Raw genomic sequence first — 24,447 nt, 5'->3', positions numbered from 1 at the left:
GATGCAGCCACAGTCATACACGCTTCTTGTCGAGGTCCGAGGATACCGCAGTATAGCAGCAGTCGATGTTTGTGAGATGCGTGGGGTTGTGAAAGTAACATTCGTAAGACAACGCAGACGTGGGGGTAACTGCTGCATACTCGCACTGGCAATGGCAAGGTAGCACCAAGGCTACGTGACGTTAGCTTGGAGATGTTGGTGGCCCTCACAGATAGTGGGCTTGATAATGTCGCCCATGCCCGCTACCACCTGCTTCGAGAGGTTAGCAGTCTTATTGTGAGTGAAGAAGGTGTATCAGTATCACAGTTGAAATCCAGGTGGAGATGTATCTTGCGCCGGCGGCGGATTGCACCGCGGCCAATCAGTACATATGCACAAGGCGACGAGGGTCAAGGTGAAGGCTGTTACGCGGGATCCTTCGCGTCTGCTATCTTTGCAAAATTTCTACGCTACAATTGGCAGGCACACGCTGCGATGTCCCAGGGTGGAAGTTGCATCTAAGCGAGCCAAGACTGACGAGGGGGAAGGCACGATGCAAGCCTCGCACGAGCGTTCGTGAACGGATGAAGCGCCGTTCGCCTGTCCTGCGGCGCAAACACCAACTACTGACCACCATGCTATCCCCGACTCCACGAGTCCAGGACAGCCGGCGCTCCGCAGTATCGATCGGTTGATGTCCGGTATGTTTCAGATACACTGCCGTCAACAATTTAGCCAAAATGCGTGACTGAGCCCGATGCACGACCATTCTAACTACGCGCACTCAAGCCTAGGGACTGGAAATCGGACTGCGTGATTACCGATAACCTGGTCAAAAGGCGTCAAGTCGACATTACCCTCCAATGACGCGCGACGCTGACATAGGCTGTCGGCACCGGCAGCACGCGGCGCTGACCACGAACACGATGAGCATGCGGACACATGGAACAAAGAAAAATGGAGAACGTGGGATACCTTTTCCCTGCTTCTGGAACAAAGCGAGGCTCATTGGGAAAAAGAAATACCCTCAACGCCTCACCATCCATGCGCCACTGCGGACCGGTGGGGGGAGACGCTGCGCAGGTGCCGTCGGGAAATAGCAAGCCTGCTGGAAACCGTCTGACCACAGAAAATTCGAGACGTATTAATAGGCCCGAAGCACTTTTGTATCAGATCGCTTCTCCACGTGCAGTCGCCCGTCTTGGACAGCGCCCGCACTATTGGAGTGCAAGTCATGCAACGACCATAGCCATAGCGCTGGGTCAGGCCTCATGCACATTAACCGACCACCGGCGGCCATCACGTACTGCAATCGACCTTGGCCAGTGACATACTCGCTTGACCACGCTTGCACAACGCAACTGTGGAATCGCTGATTGTCCTCAATCACGATGACGCGAGTGGAGATTAGTCGAGCCTTTTCCAGGGCCCTGCTAGCGAAATGAACTGTGTGGAGAAGGACGCGCTTTCACAGCCAATTTGTCGCAGGATAGCCATACCATGACAGCGCCAGCAGTTCACGTCGGCGTTATCCCTGTACCACACTTCGAGACCTCTCCAACGACCGTGAGCATCGGGGGATCATCGCAGCGGGCATTCGCTGCCGGGCATGTCACGTCACGACCTTTGCGTATTGGGCCCTCATCTGCGCAAACCAAACCCTACCAGTCTCCAGTCTGCGTCAGCTCTCCTGCTCAGGCAGTTCGGCCCTGTCTCCATCAAGGTCTTTATCGCCGTCTTCGTCATCTTAGATCCGGACACTGTTGAATCCTACCCTGGCTCAACCACGCTTCCCTGGCGACGTTCGTACGCACAGAGCCATGCTAGATTAACCTTACAGCTTGCATACTCCTGCAGTATACTGCCTTGTATAGGCCCCTTACATACGGAACCAGAATTCGGGATAATCAGGCATACATTACACCCGTCTTGACCAATCGCGAGCTATCAATACAGTGGCTTGACTAGACTTTCAGCCAAGAGCGATACAAGTGGATCGCGCCGCCGCTGACGCTAGGCGGCTACCGCTGGCTGTCATCGCATCACACCGTCGAGACATGACAGGCAAAGAATCCCAAACAGCGACTGTGCGAAGGGTCCGAGAGCCATCAAGTCATGACGCTCGGACTTGCTGGCCTGCACACCCATCCATCCCGCACATCACTTGGTCCAAGCGGGCCCACCAACAGCAACCTGGTCGCTTGGCCTCTAGAAGATGATCTTGTGCTTGTGAGGAAGGAGCATTGATGAACCCTGTGAAATCCTTAGGTGCAAGAGGCGCTCCAACGCAGCAATCCTGTTGCGTAGTAGCGCGGATATACTTCGCCACTTTTAATCATCCACTCATTCAACCAAACAGCGTCGTGTAAATTTCTATATCCAGTCCCTACTTCTTTTCGTATGTATGCAGGCTCTTGCTTTTGGCGCCTGTTGTTCTCAAGATTGCAATGCGCCCCCGCTAAACTAACAGCCGTGGTAACGACTAGCTGACATTAGCTGTCACTGTCGGTGCGCAACTGCTTCACCATCGCTTCTGCTACTTGGTTATTTACCTGGGTCTTGATTATCATTACCTGTTAACCCCTGCTCTCTTGTCAGTGCGCCTTTGAAGCATTGATTAGATCGAGAATCCCATGGTACGGTAGATCAGCAAGTGTCCCGTCGTCTCCTCCCGCGGGCAAGATCTTGTCGTGCCGGCTCCAGCGTTTGAGAAGTCGCCCTGTTTGACCTCCCAGGTATGTACACTGTTTAGCTTCCTGTCCATCATGGATCTTTGTGGGGCCTTGTTGAACTTTAAACATTAAATGCTTATACCCTTAGGTCCTTCAATGCGCTACCGCATTACCGTGTGTTGATATTCGGGTCTTGCGACAATCAGTGCGCCTCACATGGCTGTGGGTACAGAACGCCGCGCGAAGAAGACGGCATCTAGACTAGAGCAATCGTTGCTTTTACAGCCCGTTCAAGACACCATGTCTTTCAATCCCCCGAACCATAGCTCTGGGTTTGGTCGTTCCCATGCCGCCGACACAGCTTCCACACCAAGCCCCACAGACCAATCCGAGTCTGTTGCCGATTCTTCCACTGGTCAAGAACCTGCCGGTCAACCTCACCATCACTCGAATAAGAAAAGACGCTCCTCGAAGAGCAGCAAAGCGGGAGAACTCCGCAAGTCCTCATCAACTCCACACATGCGCCATTTAGCACTTGGGAACCCTGGCGACCTGTCGCCAACAAGTAATAAGCCGCGGAATAAGTTGGGCTATCATAGAACTTCAGTCGCATGTGGTAAGTTGAGAAACGAAATCCTATGGTGGTGCATTACTTGATCACTGACTGATGAGGGTAGGTCATTGCAGACGTAGAAAGATACGATGTCTCTTAGCTCCAGACGATCCTGCAGGCCGTTGCTCCAACTGCATTCGGCTGAAAAAAGAATGCAACTTCTACCCAGTTGAGCATAACCCCGATCTGCCGCATGTCCCAACTATCTCGTCGAAATCAGGTAGCGCAGTACAACCAGCTACACCAGTAGCTACCTCACCTCGGCATAGCGATGCCATGGGCGAATTCCGCACACCATTCTCTGGAGCTGCGTCAAACGGACAACCTCCAAGCTTTGGGTATCACGGCGAACATGAAAGCGACCGTCACCAAGTGCCTGTCGATGGCCGTATGTATTCTGCCGTCTCGGGTTTGCCAACGCTAACCAACAAAGTCCCAGTACAGCATCCCTCATATCCATACCCTCCTCCTATAGAAACCCAGTGGCCATCAGCGAACGGTTTCTTACCTTCATCTACCATAGCCGAGAGCCCGTCATGGCGTAACTCACCTTCGACAGCAAACTCAGCATATGGCAGTGAGTCAAACGTCTCAGGTGGTCATACACCAGCCGCAATGAGCACGAGCTCGACTATGTCCTATGGTCACCAGGACTCTCATTGGGGTCAGCAACCACCATTCCAACCGCCAACGCGATCGATGTCATATGGCAACATAGAAGGACTTCCCCAACAATATTCTGGTCAAGGTCTTGGCATTCAGCACGAAAACTACCGACGTACCTCTCCGTATCCGTATCCGACTACCATAGACACAAATCCTTCCACAATGCACGCGACCACGGTAGGCGGATCTACGTCGGCGCCCCTATCCGCGCCCGTCGTTCCCAATCACTCTTATTACCCAGCTCCCTGGTCATCATACGACGGAATGCCAAACCACGGTCCACCAATGCCTTCATCTGGACGATCAATGAGTGCGCAGTGGTATGCAGAACCGGGACACCTAGATCGGGTACAAGAGGAGGTCACTCCACCAATGGCATACCACCATCAGGGCTTGCCACAGTTCTACTCTGGAGCATAGGCGGATTGGACCAGCAACTGTGCTTAAGTCACGACACTGCTTCTTGCAACAATACAACTTCGGCGGCACTATCAGAAGCTATACACTCAGATTCACATGTTCACCATGGTGGCACATGGAATGGATTATTGGCTGCTTAAAAAACCTTTCGGTGTGAACGCCTCTACATCGAAAATTATCATTCTTGGAGTTATTCGGCGCGGCACGACTGGTTTCACGATACAGGGTTTGGAGATCATGTTTTTATTTTTCATGGACCAACACTTGATCTTGGGCGCTATCGGCATCGCGATTGTTTCTATTTCTACAAACATTCTGTAAGAGGTGGCCCTCTTCATGTTCATCTCAGTTTCGCTTGAGAAGCCTTGATCTTCCATTGCGGCGGTTTCGTTTTCCACTCAATCGGCATTTAATCCCGTCTATCACATGTACAAACAGCACCGATTGGACCGCATCTAGAGGAACGCGACATGTAGCTTCTGATTACGCCTCAAGCACATGCGCTGAATTCGATACCCATCTTTCAACTCATCGCTACTTGATCATGTGAACACCTCGGTACGTCTGTGACATCAGTTTCCTGTCGTTCACGGTGTGGTGGCGTCCTCGCAAGGATGCGTTACCCGCAAGGTTTCACGGAGAACGCGGAGTGACTAACGCGAAACCTTCTCGTCTAGATTTACACTGGGCACTCTGCAAGGTACAATTGGCGACTGAGCAAGGTACCTCCTTACCGTGTTGGCATTCCTGCTTTAGATGCTTTAGATTGTCATTTTAGCCTTGGGTATCAGGCATACTCCCAACGCTGAGTAGACGTAGACACATTTGAATCACGTCACGGTTTGAACACTGGCATACGCTCTACAAGTCTAAATCCATTTACTCATCACGGAATCTTGATGCTCCGTGACTTCCAGTACGGTCTATCTCATTAACACTCTTCACGCCAATACCAGCAATGCAAAGATAGAGTTTTTTATGTCAATTATATCATGCATGGAGATTACGGACCGGCTATCAGCGAATGGCAATGCACTGTAACCGTAGGGCACACGCGATCATTAAGCAATACAATTGGAGGCATCGTCGTGTCCTCGTACCTGCGTCAACTACCCATAAAACCGGATTTTATTACCTCGGCCCTCTATTCTGGCGACACCATGTATAATTTCAGAATTTACCAGCTGTCAACAAAGTTTCCCATGACGTTTGAGCTATTTTGCAAGCGATGCAGGTATCCCAGGACTCGGAACGACTTTCTCTTCCCAGCCCGAACCTGCGGACATTGCGCAAGCGCCCAGGCCTTCTGTCCAGACTTCTTGAGACTGTCGTATGCGACTCCAGTATCCGAGCCTCGGTCATTCAAGGTTACTGTTGATCCACTTTTTCTATTCGCTTCTCCAGGACACAAGGAAAGCTTGGGCTTACAGTGATCCTCCTTCAATTCCGGGCCTTGAGACATGGCTGCGGAATGAACGGAAATTGCTTTTGCCCTTCTTCCAGTTTTCCTATACGACTTTTTCCCCGCTACCACACAGCCGGGAAGGAGGCCCGTCGACGTTTGCTCCGGAATGGCCCTTGATCCTTTACGGCCATTTTTTTGCTGATCCTTCCAGGCTGACTCATGGGCTCCAAAGCCTCGGTTGCGAGTCCTCTCGGCGTTCTTACCACAAAAGTGGAGGTGTGCCTGTACGAACTAAATCGGATCAGAGAAAATGAGGTGGGCACTGGACTCAACGCATGGATGCGAAGAGGTGCATTCACTGCTGCTTATTCCCAGCAGCGACTACTGCAGCTGTCGTCAGGGGTCTTCGTGGAGAAATGTGCGTAAAAATCGCTAGTTCGCAGTGAACACGTTAGTCGTATCAAGCGTGGTTACGTACTCGAGCTGGTGCTCAACATGTTCGCAAGTTTCAGCGAGACTGACGAATCACTCAGCAGCTGCGAACCTCATGCGCCCACGTTCTCGACGTTACACAAACGTACGCGCACTTCGCTGCAGCCCTATGCGTGAATGACTTACTCGCTGCACAACGTTACATCATTTCCTGGTGACACAACATCAGGATTTCCAGTAGGATTTGGGAGCGTATCTAGGCATCCAATCGCGCATTTCTCACATGCACAACACTAGAGCACGATTGGTTTGTCCTGTCATGGTTAGGCGTGCTGGCGGGTTGTCTTCCGTCGCTAGTACTGTATCCACCCTGATCCTCACCTTCTTCGGTCTGTCCGCACACGCACACCACTATGCTGTCATCACATTCCACCACGAATACCACCTTGTTAGCGTCGTAAAAGCCGGCCATTGCCGTGTGACAGTTATCGGCATCTGACCCCTGCAACGGAAGGTCACAACGAGTGTTGCAATCGCAGTCGCGTTCACGCGCTTCTGCAGGGCAAAGAACATCCATGGATGTATGCCAAGTTGGGAACACTACCTTCTACATCGCTCAACTTACGCATATCCAACAGTCAGAGTCTCTGAACTGTTACTCATGGAAAATTCACGCGTCTACAGCCGCGGAGACAGACCCATGCCAGATCCGCCTATCCGTGCTTTCTGTCAGTCATTGAGTGCGCACCGTACCTCCCGTTCCGCTTGATCTTGACGCCGTTTCAACGATCCAGGCTCACATTGCGAGTATCAAGCATCAGCGCATACAGCCACCTTTCTCATGCATGCTAAAAAAGCTACAGAGACATATACAACGACTCGGAGAGCATGCAACCACTACACTTTCCGTCTCTAACCAATAGCCTCTGCCTTGCATCATTGACCCAACCTTCACGATTGTCAAACAATCTAATCTGCATACTCACAAAGCGGCGTGACCTGCACGTAATGCGCCTATCCTGCACTGCGCCGCAAGGCCGCATCTGCAGCATTAGCCGTCCACCGTCCATGTCGACTGCTACATCCTTCCATCCGATCCGGGCAGGATTCCCGAGCTACGCCCCAATCCCACATGAAGTAGAACAACAGCCCATACAACATGCATTAGGCACAGGTACTGGACACTGCTGCTTTGGATCGCTACAGACGCATCATGCGCGTTCGGACCTTTTCGTCCTGCTGCTCGTGTTACCACGTACATGTACGTGGCATGCACTCCATAATCTTGGCTTCACGCATGGCGTATTACGCAAACTTACTTCCGCGCGCCATGCGATCCAGGCGTTGGACTGTTAGAGAGCTAGACGGTTTGCGGTTGCTCACGTACTTACACGAGGCGATGATACGCATGCGCCGTTTATTGTAATAACACGGCTGAACTGTAGGGTGGGTAAGATGGATGGTGTGCAAATCGTTCCAAGAATGATTACCATCTCGATATCAGTGAGTGCTGTGAATGTGGAAAGTCGTATGCGAAGATCTTCTCTTCTGCATAATACAGCGTCATCACAACATGAGAGAAAGGCTGTGAAGGTTTTCAGCTCTCCACTCATGCACAATTCCGCCCAACCTTTTTTCCATTCTCCCCTCAAATCCCTTGCATTTCAAATATCCGTAACGATCAAGTCTAGCGCATATGATTCCAAAGACTCGACGTCAAAAAGAAGGCCCGAATAGCACAAGACACTAGCAGACGTCTGCCAGCGCTTGATGTGGATTGGAGACTGCATACTCTTCCACCGGCTGCAATTGCAGCCGACGCTTGCTGACCTCTAGCGATTGGTAAATGCTTATTTGAATGTTGAAACGGAGCCATGGAAAGAGCCGGTACCTCGTTTGCATATCTACCAATAAGTCTTCGTGACTAGGACCTTCCAAGCACTTGGTGATGCGTGCTGTCGAGTTGATTTGGATGCCCTCAAAAACGAGGCTAGAAATCACGCATGTATTCATTCGTGCAAGCGAGCAGTAGCCTTCACAGAACCCACTATATCGGAGTGGTGTGGTGGAATCCTTAGACCTGGGCGCAAGTGAAACACGTCCGTAGTCACGATTCTGCCGCACACTGGAATACATCTCTAGCATGAAATCTACTCGCAGAAGCTTCTATGATAGTCTAGGTTGTGCGCTGATATTGCATCAGAGTTTGAGGGTTTTTGTGAATCAGTACTTTGGTCAGCACACTGCCCTCATATACCAGTGTGTTAGATCATTTCGAAGCGAACATGAATAGATTGGAACAAAAGAGAAATCACAATGAAAGCCATCGATTTAGAGAAGAGAAATCTTATTCATGCTCTAATTTAGACATTTGCTGGTGTGAAGAAAGATCTTCCTCACCTAGGCCTGCAGCAGGTCTGACGTTTCAGTCATGAAGAGCAGCGTATGTTATTGCTATACATGCACTCGCGCTCATTGCAAAGAATTTTCAGGACATATTTGTAGCATTCCTCACTATAGCATCTCCCTGCAGTGCCCATTGAGTTATCATGCGAGGGAGGTACTGCAAGATAATTAGCTCTAGAATGAAGAAGCATGAAATAGTAGTTGATCAATATCTAGCGTAGAGATTCAAGGGTTTCGATGCTCTTCTGACAATCAGATAGGAGTACAAGAAGAAAAGCGAAGTATACACGTGGTCGAGTTCAAAATGGAGGATTACAACAGGGCAGCAGGAGGAGCAGGAAAAAAGAACTCTTTGCGAGGTAACGCATCGCAAGCTAAGGCAAGAGTGTCGTAAACGTGTTATGTGTCATTATTGTGGGCGTTGTTAGCCATTCAGCGCGAAATGTCCAAAACTGTCAAAAATATGTACTTCACCATCACCACCCCTATCAGCAAAAGGGGACTAAAACATAATCACTTAAGCCCAAGGCTCGACCCAGAGCTACTGTTGCGCAGTTTTAGTAGCTAGATGGACCGTAGTAGGTTGTGGTAGCAAAAAAAAATAGGGATTATGAAGGTATGGTAAGACCTTCACCCTCAACACCAGAGCTACACCTCTACAACCATCCAGCAAAAACGAATGACTGTACAAGCCCGACGTGGGGGTCGAACCCACAACCTTGAGATAACCAATCGAGTCTTTAGGACGTGAAAGCTAAGAGTCTCACGCTCTACCGATTGAGCTAGCCGGGCGATTTGAAGTAATCAGACAATTGATGGAAGTTTGCCCGGTTAAAACGTTGATACCATCATGTAGGTAACAATGAACGGCAACTTCGAGTTCACAAACTCCTTGTCGGAGCGTTTGGATGGTACAAATTAGCAACGAAGTGGGGTGAAAGGAAAATTCTGCGGTGAGCCCGAACCGGGAAAACCCCGCCTTAGACCCAACCAAATATTACTACACCACACCAAAACAACAACTCTCGCCGAGAAACTCGCCTCGAGGCCTAGGTGCGGGCAATAGTGTTCTAGGTCAATTTATAGTACACTTGTGAATACGTTGTGCTGCACCGTTCATAATTGTTGGACGCTTGTATTACAATCGTAAAGGTCTTCTTCACGCAGCCTAGTTACAAGTCCGCTTGCTGTTGCCTACTACATTTACCAACCATACATTGTCTATTCATAATAACCCGACCGAATTTCGTTCCCGTAAGAGAGGTTCAGATCTCCTTGTCAAACCTCCAAGTATAGGCTGGACCCAATTGTCTCCACAAAGGACGCCAAATTCGACTGCATATATGGTCTAACCTAACAGTATGTTGTCATCGAGCTGTTTAGTATTATATTGTACGCACCGATATCCATTGGTCATTAAACTTTCTTTAGCTGACATAACGCCGTGATCTCCGGAGGGGGTTGGTCGCATCGTAATGTACAGTCTACGCATACGATCATACTCCAAGGGTATACAATCTCGACGCCCAATCAAAGACGCAAACTCCTTCTATAGTGCCGAACTCTTTCGCTGCGACTCCGCAACCTCATCACAAAGTATCCAGAAACTGTCAAGGACAAGTCTCAAAAGTTCATTCCGTCCCAATTGCTTTGCGCCGGCGCTTCATATCTCTCCCGCCGTAACCTATCGTTCTCTTCAATCAGCGCATCCCTCTCTTTCTCAATACTCTGAATATACTCAATCGCCGATGACAAAATCATCGCTTTGCTCGGTTTCGGATGCCCTATCGCACCAGCCTCGTCGCTCTGCCTCAATATCGGTACGGACCTTCTCAGCCTCTCCAACTCCGAGTTGAGCCCTTCTCGGTACTTGCGCTCAACCTGGTTATGTGGTAGACGTTTCGAACGCTGATATTTTGTAGTAGTTGGAGAGGTCATGATTTCGTTGTCGGTGCTACTACGGTCCATCTTCGGTCGACCCCGCTTCCTCGTGGGGCGTTTGGGAGTGGACGATTCGGATGCAGAGGTTGGCGATGATGGGGATTCGCGCTTCAGCATGTGGGGTGAAAGGGAAGGCGATATGAGCGGTTGCGGCGCGTCTCCACTGAATGACGAGGGTTGCGACGTTGTGCTTGTAGGGGAAAAGCTGTCTGGTTCGTTCGGTTGGAATTGCCTCGTATTTATCGCGAAGCTGAATGGATATTGGCCAAGTTGACTAGGGTGTGAATTGAATGCTTGCGTCATAGGTTGTTCGTTGCTTCTTGATGGGATGTTTGTCGCAGAATATGTTGAGCCGAATGTTTCTTGCGCTTTCGATGTGTCGGTAACACCCTCTACGGACGTCAAGGCCTGGTCGAAGAAAGAATCGGAGTCGAAAAAGGTGTTGAGCGAGTAGTCCGGAGCCGGCTCATTGAGGTAGGGGTTGTCGAAATAGTTCGTGTACGGCATAGTGTTTTGTGGTGGAGAGTGGTCGGTAGGCTCGATCTTGTTTCCCTGCGCATTACTCGGGGCGTTCATCAAGACTTTGTTGACTCGTGTATCGAGGGAGGTACTCGTCGGTGTATGATGGCTGGTGTATCGGTGTCGCTCGGAAAGACCAAGGCATTAATATTATAAGGATACGGGGACGTAATTGTATCGACGATTCGAGAACTACACAGCCAACAGAGTAGGTAATAGGTCCTTGTGACTTGCTGAGAATCCACCACTAGGATTGACCAGGTTCCGGTGTAGTGGCTCGTCAAGTCAAGATGCTTCCAGTAGCTGTACGGTAAACCCAAAATCGCAAGTGATATGTGGATCCATGTACTCCTCAACCATTATTGGCACGGCTAGCTAACCCTTCCGCTTCCGCGAGCTTCACTGAAACATCTGACGCTCAGCCAGGAGATTGAAATTTTAACAAAACTGCGAAGGTCGAACGATAAGCACCTCATCGGCGCAGTCCGGTAGGAGCAGCATGTCGTGTAGTCTCGGGACCAGCTCCACTGCGCCGAAAACCGCTTCCCGTGTATGCTCCGACACCGAGATGCCGACGTGACTCTGAATACGCATCGCAAGGACAGCAATCCTCGTTTTCGTGCGTATAGCCGAGTGTTACTGTGTTGATCCTAGTCCAAGGCCCAAATTGCGGTATAAGACCGCACAGTAGTCCATAGGCAATGATGCAGGATCTTGCTTGCTTCGCTTTTGCGCGGCAAGCTCGGGACGGGTCGCATAAACCACCTCTGACTCCGGATGGATTTCTTCGAGAGACAATCACCGGGTTGCGTGGTTAGCAGGTACCATTGCAGTATCAAAATCCGTGGGTAGTCGTCAGCGAAGAATTTCCGGATGATGCACTCTTTGTTATTGATGTACATGAGATGTGTTCTGACGTAAAACCTTGCTTTCTCGAGAGTATAAGCCTGTTTTGTCAAGTACTGCATTACATCGTTGTGCGTCAACCGGAAACGGTAGAGGTTCTACCAGAACGCCTGTTGTGGTACCACGTTTGAATGCTAGAGTATGCCAACGGGCGTTCCCGCTATTCCTGGAAGCGCAAGGGAATAGTCCGGGCTTAACAAGATGAGTCGAGAAGTTCTCTCGCTGCACATGTGGCTGAGTTAAAATTGGCGTGAGGCGCCTCGTAAGAATGGCGTGATACTGGTCCGACACGATCAAAAGGGGTAAGTCTAAGAGAGTGAGGCAAGGATACCCACAACCCATGCCCGTCGCGTTTCTCTGTAATCAACCTCGGTGCACACAACAAGAACAATGATGATTTTGCACGCGACTTCTTTGTCGACGCCGCAGATGGTGTGAGAGCATTGAAAGAGAGCGATAGCGCGACTGCGCAGTCGAAGTTGTACGTAAGATTGATCTGCATTAAACGGCATGTCGCGATTTCACACAGGGATAAGACAATGGCGACCTTTCTTCAGCAGCGAAGGTAGTGTTCTCGTTGGTGTACATAAATGGTGAAGCTGCTGGTCGCAGCACTGGCGATTTATTAAGGTTACCACTTGCCGACCCCACTACCCCTCATGGAGCGCCAACTGCTCAAGCTTAGAGCTCTAAGTACCCGTCATGTCAACCACGACCACATCAACAAAACCAGGCCACGTCAGGACGCGATTTCTCGTCATCTCGGATACTCACTCTATTGCCCCTGCTGACAATGTCGGAAACAATGATGCGTCCTTCCGTCCACCACTGCCTAAGGCAGATGTGCTCCTACATTGCGGCGACCTGACGATGATCGGTCTTTTGGATGAGTATGAAAAGACTCTTGATATGCTGGAGAGTATCAACGCGGATCTGAAACTCGTGATAGCTGGTAACCATGACATCACTCTGGATGAAGAATATTATGCCAGAAAGGGCGAGAACATGCACAGGGGCAGACACGACAAAGACCTACCTGCGAAGGCGAGAGATATGTGGACGGGCGAGAGAGCTAAGAGAGCTGGTGTGACCTACCTAGAAGAAGGAACGCATACTTTCCAGTTACCGAACGGTGCCAATCTCAGGGTAGGCGTATTGAAATACTTTAACTCTCTTGGAGACTTACAACTTTCAGGTCTACGCTTCCCCTTACCAACCAGAGTTCTGCGACTTTGCCTTTCCATACTCACGCAATGAAGACCGCTACAACCCCTCCCATCAGTGTACACCGAACGCCAAACCGATCGCCGAGAACCCTGTCCCAGACTTCCCCAGCATCGATGTTATGATGACCCACGGGCCGCCTATGGGCGTCATGGACGCGACAACAACGGGAGAGCACGTCGGCTGCGAACACCTCCTACGAGCAGCTCGACGCTGTAAACCCAGACTTTACTGCTTTGGACATATACATGAGGGCTGGGGTGCGCAGAAAGTACGGTGGAACACCAACGGTCAGCTGGATGTCAAGATAGAAGAGCATATCGAATTCGCTGATGCTGTGGCTCTTGATTGGGAGGCAATCATGGACGAGAGGGCTGCGAGTGTTGACGTTGGTCAAGGTAGCGACAACGCGGTTGAGTTTGGACGGGACACGCTGATGGTCAACGCCAGTATCATGAACGTAACATACAAGCCATTGAACGCGCCATGGCTTGTGGACTTGGATCTTGAGCAGGCGTAATTAGCTTCTCTGTGCGAGATGTGAGTGTATGGATCTAGGATTTTGTACTCGTCAGAGACAGCAAGTAGGCATTGATGAGATGACCTACTTGGTCGACTTATGATACGGTCATCGCCGTTATTAGAGAATGATTGGTACATGGCAGCAAATTCATGTTCTTAAATGCATTATGTTACAACAAGATTTCCTGTTTCCTCTCGCTACCTGCGTCGAGAAATAGATTTCAAACAGTTTATTTGCTACAAGCCGGCACATTTGAGCACATACGACCATAGGACACTGAAAATTAGGCTTCCCGTCCGCTCAGCCATATACAAGCAGTGTACCGGCGGATTAGTAGTTAGGTGGGTGACCACTAGCGAATCCCTGCTGTTGTATGTTTTTGATTGTTATTTTTTTTTTGCTTTAGTTTTCCTTTTCGCATACCTCCTATCCACCGTCCTTAACGATAGCTTTCGATACCTCAATCTCGATATTCTTATCTCTTCCGTCTATTATGGTGAAAGTAATGTCTTTCTCGAGAAGCTGGCACGAAATGGACAGGCGCGCCAGTGTGTTATAGTGGTACAAGTATGAGAATTCTGCTGCTACGCATGCAAATTGCCTGTTCGGCATAGCACACATGAGTACCTAGCAGCACTCCATTGTGCTTCAATTTGGTATCCTACAAATATACTAAGAAGAGAGATATACTCTCTAATCAACCACTAATATCCATCGTTATACATGGAAAAAACGCATTTGTAATATGCTATGCTGTCTTCTAATCCATGAGTATGTTAGAGGAAGTCGTAGCGGATACCTTCTGAGCACGATTTGATAGTACGCAATCAGAAAGACGAGCTTTCTCACGCATGCACTGTATATAATAGAAAACTCGAACGGGTATAGAGATAATGTGCCCTAACTTACCGCGTACGTTAGCTTCTAAGAAGAAATTCTAACAAGACTAATATTATTATAAACTTCTAGATTCTCTATTTATATTAAGAACGGTCTTAACACGCGTTATTATAGTAGGTATAAGTACTCTACTCTAAAGAGATGTTCAGTTTCTCTCTCTAAGGTGGTGCATGTAATGCATTAGATGATAGATTTTCACATAGTGACCGCGATGATCAAAACGTGACAGCGCGCGTGCGGGTCGATCTCCCGTACCAGTGATGCAATCATGACCACCACCGTTCGAGGCCCGTATCAACGCGTCGAAAATGGCGTTCTGTATACCATTCCCCCCAATTTAGAGATTACTCTTATTTGATTCGATCTACAAGATTTCCATTGTCTCAAAATTTAAACACAAAGTTTTCGCTATGTTGCTGAGAATCCCACACGTCACATTGACGCGCTTTGCCCGTGACGTCAGACCGTTTGCCCGCTATATCACAACTTCTGCACCACGACCTTTCCCCTCTTCACTCTCTACACCCCTAAATCGCATGCAATCAATTGAACGCACGAAACAAATTACCAACCAACTTCAATCAGCTAATCAACAACGCAACTACGCAAACAACATGGCTCCTACCAACAACGCCGAGCTCAAGATGGACCAGGTCTTTCCTGTCAAGGACAAGGTCGCCTTGGTCACCGGTGGCGGCTCAGGAATCGGTCTCATGATTACCCAGACTCTTGCTGTCAACGGTGCTAAGGTGTACATCGTTGGAAGGACAGAAGAGAAGCTCGAAAAGGTTGTCGAGGTGCATGGTCAGAACATTGCAGGTCAGGTGAGTTTTCGGCAAACTTTATACATGTGAGATATGTCTTAACGGTTTGCAAATAGATTATCCCCATTGTGGGAGACGTCAGCACGAAGGAGGGCGTATCGAAGATTAAGAAAGAGATCGAGTCAAAGGAGAAGTGCGTGTGCATTCTTGTCAACAACGCTGGTATCGCACCAGGCAAGACCGAGGTGAAGGGAAGCTCTGAAGAGCTAGTCGACAAGCTGTTCGACGGCACAACTGAGCAAGAGTGGTTGGATGTGTACCAAACCAACGTTGTCGGTCCCTTCCTCATGTCCACCGCCTTCCTCCCTCTTCTCCAAAAGTCCACCGAGTCGCACCCCGGTTACTCAGGCACCATCATCAACATCTCATCTATTTCGGGCCATATCCGCATTTCACAAGGTCACTTTGCCTACAACTCTAGCAAGGGTGCTGCGATTCATTTGAACAAGATGCTCGCGTCTGAGATTGCCAAGAATGGTATCAAGGTGCGAGTGAACTCTATTGCGCCTGGTGTTTTCCCTTCAGAGATGACGACCCAGGAGAGCAGAGATGACAACCAGAAGAGTGAGATGCCCAAGGATCACAAGGAAGGTCTGCCTGCGCAGCGACCTGGAAAGGACCAGGATATGGCTGCAGCTATCCTGTTCGCTGTTGGCTGCCAGTACCTTAACGGTCAAACTGTCACTGTCGATGGTGGCTACGCGATCCAGGTTGGCAACTAAGTATATTGTACTTCTTTTTCTATAGTCTCTTCTACCTCGCTCGGATATGAGCTTTACGATGTATGATAGATGGTATGCCGATGCCACACAAGGCAGGCACAGGCTTACTCAGCTGTGACTCGGACACTGCTATAACTGTTCGAGAATAAGAGAATGAACAAAACGTCCTAATGATCTAAACATGTTTCCCTGGCAATTGTGTTTGGTGGTTGCTAGTGACTAGCTTATGGAGAAACTCATCAAGTTCTATATCTGAGGTGTAACCTCAAATTAGTCTCAATTCTGCCAAAGTCAAATGGCAGGCAATCCTACCATATTGTATCGTTCGATTAGTCTAAGCCTCATTGTATTCTGTCATCTCAACTGATCACTGGTGATGATCGAAAAGATCCGGATATGTAACGTGTTTTGCTGGATACGAGGAATATGTATAAGAGGAATAGTATACATGTAAGGAAAATTTCTAGTCTGTCACCCTGGGTCTCACCGTATTAAATCCGAAACATACAATGCGCCAATAAAACCGAAAGGTCCACATCTCCTTCACTCAGATGCTGATTCTTCCTCATCTGACACTTCTACTTCCGCATCACTCACAACATCACTCAACACCTCGCTCTCCGCGTCGCTCAAACCACTACTCACCGCATCGCTTTCAATATCTTCCACAGCCTTCTTCCTACCCTTGGCCTTCTTTGCGCTACCGCCCTTGACAGGACTATCTCCAGCTCCCTTCCTCCCTCCGGTCCTATGAACCAAATGATCAATCGGACATCCCTCATCCCATCCCTCGCTGCTTTCACCTGTTATAGCACGGCACCTAGGACAACTCTTCCCGTGCTTAATAAGCAGTTGGTGAAGCGGGTACTTGAGGTGGTCCGGAACCCTGACTTCGCAATGTGCATATGTGGAGTTGCGTGTTGGGCCAGCGAAGGTGCCTTTCTTGCCGGGCGGAAGGCCTCTGTCATCGCCTGGGGGTGGTACCCAGCCTAGCCATGAACACAGGCGGAAGACGTGGGTGTCGACTGCAAAGGAGGGTCGTTGGAGGCAAAAGAGAAGCACACAGGACGCGGTTTTCGGACCAATACCAGGGTATTTGGTCAGCGCGTTGAAAGCGTCGTCGTTGGAGAGTAAGTGAAGATGGTCTAGTGAGACAATGTTCTGGTCTGCCTTCTCAACCTCGTCACGCTTTTCTGCTTCTGCTTCGTTGGTTTCACCCGGTGCCTTGTCTGATGAAGCCAGGAGCTCGTCACGTCGTGCTTGGTTCTCTTCCCAGACCATTTGTAGAATCTTCTTGATGTCCTTGCTTTTTACGTCTGCGAGACCACCACTCTTGATTGCTTCGAAAATTTCCTTTTGGTCTGCTTGTCGCACTTTGTTCCAGTCTACGCTTCCTTTACCGATGCCTTCTTTCAGGACGCCGAACTTGGCGACAAGGCCGGCGAATGCGCGGGACGAGTTCGTGCCGGACGTTGCGGCCGAAAGCCGGGTTCGGATGAGGGCATCAAGGACTGATGGTACTTCTCCACAACCTGAAACCTCGAGAGATGGCGCGGGAATGGTCTTGGGCGCTTCGACCTTGCCGTGAACTTTGGAGAGTAAACGGGTCACCTCTTCGCATTCTTCGGCCGTAGGGTGAGGGTAGTTTGGGTATGGCGTATGACCAGGAGTAAGGCCATAACCACCTGTCTTGGCTTTACTCTTCTTGGATGACGCGTCCGTGGTGGTAGTCGCTTTGGCAACGAGGTCGTCGACTTCCTCCTTCTTTGGCTTGGTGGCTTTTGCAGACTTCTTGGGCGTTGCCGACTTACTCGGCCTCTTTGCTGAAGCTTTACTCCCGGCTTCCTCGTCTTTAACGGGAAGATCCGGAATAGCACCGAGGTTGTGTGGGAGTTCGTTGATGTCTTCTTGTTTTACTGCTGACTTCTTGGCACGTTTTGTGCTCTTGGGTGTAACGGGAGCTTTCTTGGTTGTCGCATCTGGCGACTGTTCGATCTTGACTGCTTTCCTCTTTCGCGTGTCACTCGTTTCGGGGGTAGTTGGGGGACTGGACAGTTGTACTGGCTCAGGCACGGCGTCGGCCCTGGCAGAGCTCCTTGTTGCTCGTGCCATGCTTAGTACAGTGGATATGCCGAGTCGATTCGATTCGATCGTCAAGAGGCTTGGGCGCAGTGCCAGCAGTCGCTTATATGCAAGTCTGAATGCAATGGTGGGGGATTGACGCCAGAAAAACGAACTGGAGACGAGCGATAGAAGGGGGTCTTCTGAAGTGTCCTGTGAGCGGCAAACGTCAAGCTACAGGTGAAAGGAAATGGAAAAGGGGAGACTGATGGTGAAGGTGAATGGCAGGTATCATGACGTCGATGACGATGATTGGAGCTTTGACCCTTGTCCCTGCCTTAGCGCGTATCTAAAGCACGCGCCGAGGTCCCACTCTGGCGCGAGTCCGTCACCTCTGAGCAGAGCTACCCCACGCACCTCTATCGATACCACCGACATACGACTCCAGACGACTTCATCATGTCCCACAAGGCACCTTTGGTTGTTCCCGCGCTCAAGCGACACACGGCCACTGTCATCGTGGCGCACGGGTTGGGCGACAGTGGGGCTGGCTGGTAGGCTCCGGAGCACTCAACACCATGGAGGTCTAGACACTGAAGGACATAGGATATTCCTCGCGGAGAACTGGCGCAGGCGGAGCAAGTTCGAGGAAGTCTCATTCATCTTCCCCAATGCTCCGAGCATCCCAATCACGCTGGTTCGTCAACCACCCACCGCCGCCAACACACGGCACGGGCGCTGATATGCGACTCTACAGAACATGGGCATGCGCATGCCAGGATGGTACGACATCAAGTCACTGAGCACTCTCGATGACCGAGAGGAAGACGAAAAGGGCATCATCGACTCCCAGAAGTACTTCCACTCCCTCATCGACCAAGAGGTCGCAAAGGGCATACCCGCCAACCGCATCGTCGTCGGCGGCTTTTCCCAAGGCGGCGCCATGTCACTGCTGTCCGGTGTGACTTACAAAGACCAACTCGGAGGCATCTTCGGCCTGAGCTGCTACCTCCTGCTGCAGAAGAAGATCAAAGACATGATTCCGACTGAGAACCCCAACCAGAAGACGCCCATTTTCATGGGCCACGGCGACGCCGATCAAGTCGTTGCGCACAAGTGGGGAAAGCTGAGTGCTGACGAGCTCGAAAAGCACGGGTTCAAGGTCGACTTCAGGACTTACAAGTACGTCCTGTGTGTAGCAAGAGAGACATGCCTCTGACAAAGTATAGGAACCTGGTGCACTCCGCCGATCCTGATGAGATTGATCACCTCGAGTCCTACCTCAACCAACAAATCCCCACCCTCGGCGACAAGTCGGAACTCTGACTGTCGAGTTCCTCCACGCTCGTATCGACCGAAGCCACGACAGCCCTGGTGCTCATCACCACACTGGCTATTGCTTGGTTTGCATGGTACAAGCGTGATGCTGTACTCAAGCCGCACGACGATACAGAGTGGCGCAACCTCGAATAACAACAGGAGGCGCATACTACAATGACTTGGACAAGACGTATGTATGCATCACTTAGGATACGGTCGCAGTAGCCTTGCCTCGTAGGTGCTTTTTTCAACTTCTTAGTGAGCCAAATTCAAGTTGTGTACCTGTACCTGTCGGCTCGCCATCCCCACCCAACTAGAGTCTGTATTATCTAGATACAACTAAGAATCTCTGCCCCACCCTCATTTTTCTAATTCAGTCACGGCTTGTCTGTCCGCTAGTTTGATGTTCGTCGGTCAGGTCTGCAAAATTTCTTCCACTGCCCCACTCACCACCACGTCAAGTATCGCAACTACTACCTTTATATTGCTACCATTCTTTCAGTGTTCCATCAAAGTCCGATATGGTCTAGTGGCTAGGATTTGCCGCTCTCATCTCGCAGAGTCAGTTCACTGTACAGTGCCGGCAAGGCCCGGGTTCGGTAAGTTCACTCAATTCCATTCGAGTTCGACTCATCATTCTAACAATCCAACAGATTCCCGGTGTCGGAAATAACCATCTTTTTTGATGTTGGTAAGAAATGGGAGGTGGTTGAGGCATGGCAGCGCAGAGCCAAGAGAGATATGCTTGGTAGATTTTTGGTTGAGTCTCGGCGGCAGCAGTACCCGAGAATCTCAAAAGCAGAAAGACTGTGTATACTTACAGCGACATCTTTTTAATTTGCGGTGTGTGTTGCCGCAAGTCTTAATATCATCTGCATGCTGTGCATCGAAAGCTTTGTTCGTACAGAGACTCACCTTCAGCGTGTATATATGCGCCAATTGGTGCTTACTGTCATCGTGCATCAAACGCAGTCCTAAAATATCGGCTACATTGATTACGTCCTCTGTTATTACGATGACTTTGGTGACGGCAGTGCATACCATGATGCTCCTGCCACGGATATCGCGCATCCGATGCACCTGCCTCGAACTTCATCATCAGGAAAGGACCAAGCACTGCATGACCTCACCGAGTTTGCGGTGGCTGCTTTTTCTCTACACCGAGTTCCTCCTCCCAGTACTTCCCACGTGCCTCGTCCATGCAGCGCATCCTCTATCAATGCCTATATTTGGTGCTCGCTACACTCGGCCAGCGTTAATCAGGCCTCCAACAACGTCACACACTGCCAACGCCTTTGCACGGGCAGCGAGCTTGCCAGCAATCATATAGATTACCAGGCTTCCAGCGGGGTCTCGCCTGTCTGCTAAGCTCACGCCTCAAAGCTTTGTACCACGGCAAAAGAGAAGAGTCAGGGGTCGCATCGTGTCCGTCCACCAGCTAGTCAGCTTTTAGCGAGTGCTTAATTTCTTAAGGCTGACCCCCCTCCTGGGTTCCCAACCTTTCGCGAATCCATACCCGCATTCTGGCTCCTCGCAAAAGGTAACCCTCAAGCGCTCAACGGTTCTGCAATGTCATTTCCTATGACGCTGTAGTTCCCGACGATCTAGTAGATCACAACATATGCGACCAACAAGCACTGCAGCGGAATCTCCACAATCACGACGCAAAGTCAGCCCTCGACCTCGTGAGATAATGCCGACCTTCCGGATCAGTCTGGCCGAAACATGTCATTGGTAAATTTCCGAGCGCTCACCCTTTGGGAAAGCATCTCATCCGTGCGTTCAGGCACGAGCGCCGTATTTGACATGCGCTTCAGCGCTGGCGCACCTGTAGCGCCGGCCTAACGCTGGCCTCCAGCGTCAGTCCATGTGGAGTATGTACGAGCGCCGTAAGGCGACGAGCTTTATTGGATGCGTGCGCCATGGGTCAATACGAGAGGGGGCTATTATTAAAGAGCTGAGCTGCTGCCCACGAAACTATTCTTCATCGCAAGGTCTTGTTTCTCAATTTACACCACTTTCGTCGTCGTCTCTCGTTTCGACAGTCACTCGCTTCGACCAATTACTCGAATAGCTTAATCATAGTCATAATGCGCTTCTCCGCTTTCGCCATCTTGTCCCTTGTGTCGGTTGCCTTTGCTGGTAACTGCGGACCCCAGAATGGAAACGCCAAGTGCGCTGCCAACGAGTGCTGTAAGTTATATCCAGACGACATGTTCTCGAAACCCTACTAACATGCATTACAGGCTCCCAGTATGGCTGGTGCGGAACCACCGTCGACCACTGCGATGCAAAGACCTGCCTTCACCCCTTCTCTGGCGCCTCCTCATCATGCAAGCCCACCCAGACAACAATGAAGACCAGTGCAACCAAGCAGGCCACCTCGCCCGCCACCACCTTCCCTACCGCCGTCCCCGAGATCGACGTCTGTGGACACGCCCAAGGCGGTGTAACCTGCCCTGGCGCCGGTGCCAACGGCTACTTCTACCGCTGCTGCTCCTCCGCCGGCCACTGCGGCCCCAAGAACGACATCCAAGACCAGGCTCTCTACTGCGGCGACGGCTGCCAAGCTGGTTACGGAAAGTGCGACAGCCAGAAGGCGCCTGCTGAGCCTACCGCCCCCAAGGGTACCTCCGGTGCTGGAGAGACTTGCGGTCCTATCGTTAACAAGAAGTGCGCCGCTGGTCTTTGCTGCTCTGGATCCAACTTCTGTGGCACTGGTGAGGACTTCTGTGGAAAGGCCAACTGGTGCCAGAGCAAGTGGGGAAAGTGCAACTAAGACGTTGGGCTGGAAGAAGATTTCAGGATGGGAGGGGCATTTATATTAGAGTAACGAAAACACTAATTTTGGGGAGGAATGTAAAGACATGAGAACCATAGATCATATGCACCTGCGTTACTTGATTGCAATCTTTTTTCTTCAGCATCGCCTCATTTGATGCCATTCGACGGGTAGACCTCTCCTTCACTAAACCATTCACAGGACAAACACAAGCATATGCAACAATACATGCTACTACATTACATCCGCATGTAGTTGCCACGCTCACAACAAAACCTCTCTTCCAGAATACCTACTCATGGCAAAGGCGGTCCATTTCGAACCCCATACCCCAGCCCCAGACTCTGAATACCTCTTCCACGGCAGCGGCACCGTCTTGAAACCTTGCCACATAACCCGCTACATCTACCCCTCCCTCTGCGACTACCCGCCAGGCTGTCTGCGTCTCCAACTGCCATCCAACTCCTCTTCGCGGTCTCGACCCCAAGGCTCCGGGTCCTGGGGCACCAACGGCCACACTTTTCTTAGCATAACGAACACGCAGAAACTAGCTCCGCGCTCAGCTTCTTTTGCAGAATGGTCAACGCGGGAGTTGGAACGGGATAGGAAGAGTAAGAATGCATTGGCGAGGGGCATGGCGAGGATGAGCTTGTATGTGGGTAATACGGTGTTGGAGGCGGGTAAGTTTCAACTAAGGAGAGGCGAGGGTATGTGTTTTGTTGTTGTGAGGAGGAGTGTCGTTGTGCTTGAGGGGGAAGGAGGAGGAGGATATGGGGACAAGGAGGGGTTTGGGAGGGAAGAGGAGAGGTATGTTATCCCGTGTACGGAGTGGAGAGGGATGATGCCACCGATGGTTGAAGGGAAGGAATACGATTGTTGGTGGGTACGTCTACATGTAAGTGTTGTACTTTGCACTCGTTCGTCTTGATAGAAAGAAGACGAAGAAGAGGTGGGCAGAGAAGGTAAGGATGAACGACCACGTACAAAAGCTGATCAATCGCTATGCAGAACCTCTTTCAGGCAAGCTACGATCGAGCGTTTTTTCATGCTCGGGACCAAATGGATAGTGTCCTTCAGATGGCGCCGCCGCTAATCAACTGGTACCCTAGACCCGACATCGAAGCACTCGTCACCGTACACCGCGATACTCCACCACCACCCGCACAGGCAAAATACCTAGGCGACGCATGCCCAGCCTGCAGCCGCACCTGGTTCACCGAGAGCGAATATGCGTGCCGCCTCCATTGCGGCCACTTCCTCTGTCTCGAATGCCTAACCCAGCACGTCGATTCAAGTGCCGGTCGAGGCAAATTGCTTCCGGGCGAAACCGACCCGTTGACTAAATTCTTCCGCTGCATAGAATGTAAAAGCATAACAGCTCTCCTCGTCGACCGCACCGCCGTGACACGCCCCGACGAACTGCACTGGTGGCGTTGGAAAATCAGCATGCGGCGTCTAGAAAAGGAAGCTTCAGAGTTCTGGCTTGTGAGACTCCAGACACTACCGCATAGTGGGTGGTTCCGCGATATACCACAAGACTGGGATACTGACCGGCAGGTCAAGGAGATTAGAGTCCATGTCCGCTATGATGATGCGGTAGCGTTTATGCACGTGCCGAAGAGAGTTTGGGCAATGTTGCCGTATGGATTTAGTTTGGACAATCCTGTGGAGAGTTGCGAAGCGCTGGCGTTGGAGAAGTGTTTGAAAGGCGAGTTGAAGCGCCTTTCTGTTGAGCGCAAGTTGTTTAACACCAAGGAGATTCTGGATCATATGGCAAATGTGGGAAGGGGTGCGTTGAAGCCTGTTGTTGTGGAGGATGTGAGTGCGAGATTGGGTAATCCGGTAACGCCGCCGGGGTATGAGGCGTATCGCGATTTCTTGTGTGAGTGGACTGCGAGAGGGGTGCTCATGTGTCCAATGGGACGGATGCCGATTCTGGAGTTTTTGAGAAATATGGACAAGGAAGGGAACAAGAACAAGGCTTGGTGGAAGGACGTGCGGGATGTCTTCTTTGATCCGTAGACTGTAGGAATCAGAATCAAGGGTTCACCCTAACGGTATACGTAGATTTTTCTATTGTAACTTTGACAGAGAGACAATAGTGTAGACATTCAGGGTAGGTGTTAACAATT

The 24,447-nt window shown here is 50.5% G+C and overlaps 8 protein-coding genes across 8 annotated transcripts; 6 read left to right on the top strand and 2 right to left on the bottom strand.

The window, feature by feature from the left end:
* Positions 1–1,479: 1,479 nt before the first annotated feature.
* On the top strand, positions 1,480–1,811 carry GT037_009932 (uncharacterized protein; the record flags this gene model as incomplete). The annotated part of the gene is made up of 2 exons (XM_038934979.1): positions 1,480–1,680; positions 1,731–1,811. 2 exons carry the CDS (start codon positions 1,480–1,482, stop codon positions 1,809–1,811), a joined length of 282 nt encoding a protein of 93 aa, XP_038782393.1.
* A 1,140-nt stretch (positions 1,812–2,951) lies between these two features.
* On the top strand, positions 2,952–4,350 carry GT037_009931 (fungal zn binuclear cluster domain-containing protein; the record flags this gene model as incomplete). Its single annotated transcript, XM_038934978.1, has 2 exons — positions 2,952–3,267; positions 3,329–4,350. The coding sequence occupies 2 exons, from the start codon at positions 2,952–2,954 to the stop codon at positions 4,348–4,350; spliced, it is 1,338 nt and encodes a 445-aa protein (XP_038782392.1).
* Positions 4,351–10,216: 5,866 nt separating this feature from the next.
* Positions 10,217–11,110, bottom strand: GT037_009930 (uncharacterized protein; the record flags this gene model as incomplete). The annotated part of the gene is made up of 1 exon (XM_038934977.1): positions 10,217–11,110. The coding sequence occupies one exon, from the start codon at positions 11,108–11,110 to the stop codon at positions 10,217–10,219; it is 894 nt and encodes a 297-aa protein (XP_038782391.1).
* A 1,551-nt stretch (positions 11,111–12,661) lies between these two features.
* GT037_009929 (ser thr protein phosphatase family protein) lies at positions 12,662–13,703 on the top strand (the record flags this gene model as incomplete). The annotated part of the gene is made up of 2 exons (XM_038934976.1): positions 12,662–13,105; positions 13,155–13,703. 2 exons carry the CDS (start codon positions 12,662–12,664, stop codon positions 13,701–13,703), a joined length of 993 nt encoding a protein of 330 aa, XP_038782390.1.
* A 1,313-nt stretch (positions 13,704–15,016) lies between these two features.
* Positions 15,017–16,152, top strand: GT037_009928 (short chain dehydrogenase reductase; the record flags this gene model as incomplete). Its single annotated transcript, XM_038934975.1, has 2 exons — positions 15,017–15,430; positions 15,487–16,152. 2 exons carry the CDS (start codon positions 15,017–15,019, stop codon positions 16,150–16,152), a joined length of 1,080 nt encoding a protein of 359 aa, XP_038782389.1.
* A 543-nt stretch (positions 16,153–16,695) lies between these two features.
* GT037_009927 (base excision dna repair protein) lies at positions 16,696–18,264 on the bottom strand (the record flags this gene model as incomplete). Its single annotated transcript, XM_038934974.1, has 1 exon — positions 16,696–18,264. One exon carries the CDS (start codon positions 18,262–18,264, stop codon positions 16,696–16,698), a length of 1,569 nt encoding a protein of 522 aa, XP_038782388.1.
* A 408-nt stretch (positions 18,265–18,672) lies between these two features.
* GT037_009926 (acyl-protein thioesterase 1) lies at positions 18,673–19,539 on the top strand (the record flags this gene model as incomplete). The annotated part of the gene is made up of 4 exons (XM_038934973.1): positions 18,673–18,767; positions 18,820–18,910; positions 18,971–19,395; positions 19,443–19,539. The coding sequence occupies 4 exons, from the start codon at positions 18,673–18,675 to the stop codon at positions 19,537–19,539; spliced, it is 708 nt and encodes a 235-aa protein (XP_038782387.1).
* Positions 19,540–21,623: 2,084 nt separating this feature from the next.
* GT037_009925 (carbohydrate-binding module family 18 protein) lies at positions 21,624–24,337 on the top strand (the record flags this gene model as incomplete). The annotated part of the gene is made up of 4 exons (XM_038934972.1): positions 21,624–21,726; positions 21,780–22,281; positions 22,571–23,122; positions 23,425–24,337. 4 exons carry the CDS (start codon positions 21,624–21,626, stop codon positions 24,335–24,337), a joined length of 2,070 nt encoding a protein of 689 aa, XP_038782386.1.
* Between the last annotated feature and the right edge of the window lie 110 nt (positions 24,338–24,447).

This window comes from Alternaria burnsii (assembly GCF_013036055.1).
Source record: "Alternaria burnsii strain CBS107.38 chromosome Unknown 701, whole genome shotgun sequence".
Classification (NCBI taxonomy): domain Eukaryota; kingdom Fungi; phylum Ascomycota; class Dothideomycetes; order Pleosporales; family Pleosporaceae; genus Alternaria; species Alternaria burnsii.
Note: the sequence above shows the minus strand (reverse complement) of the source record. Positions and strands in the feature narration are given on the sequence as shown.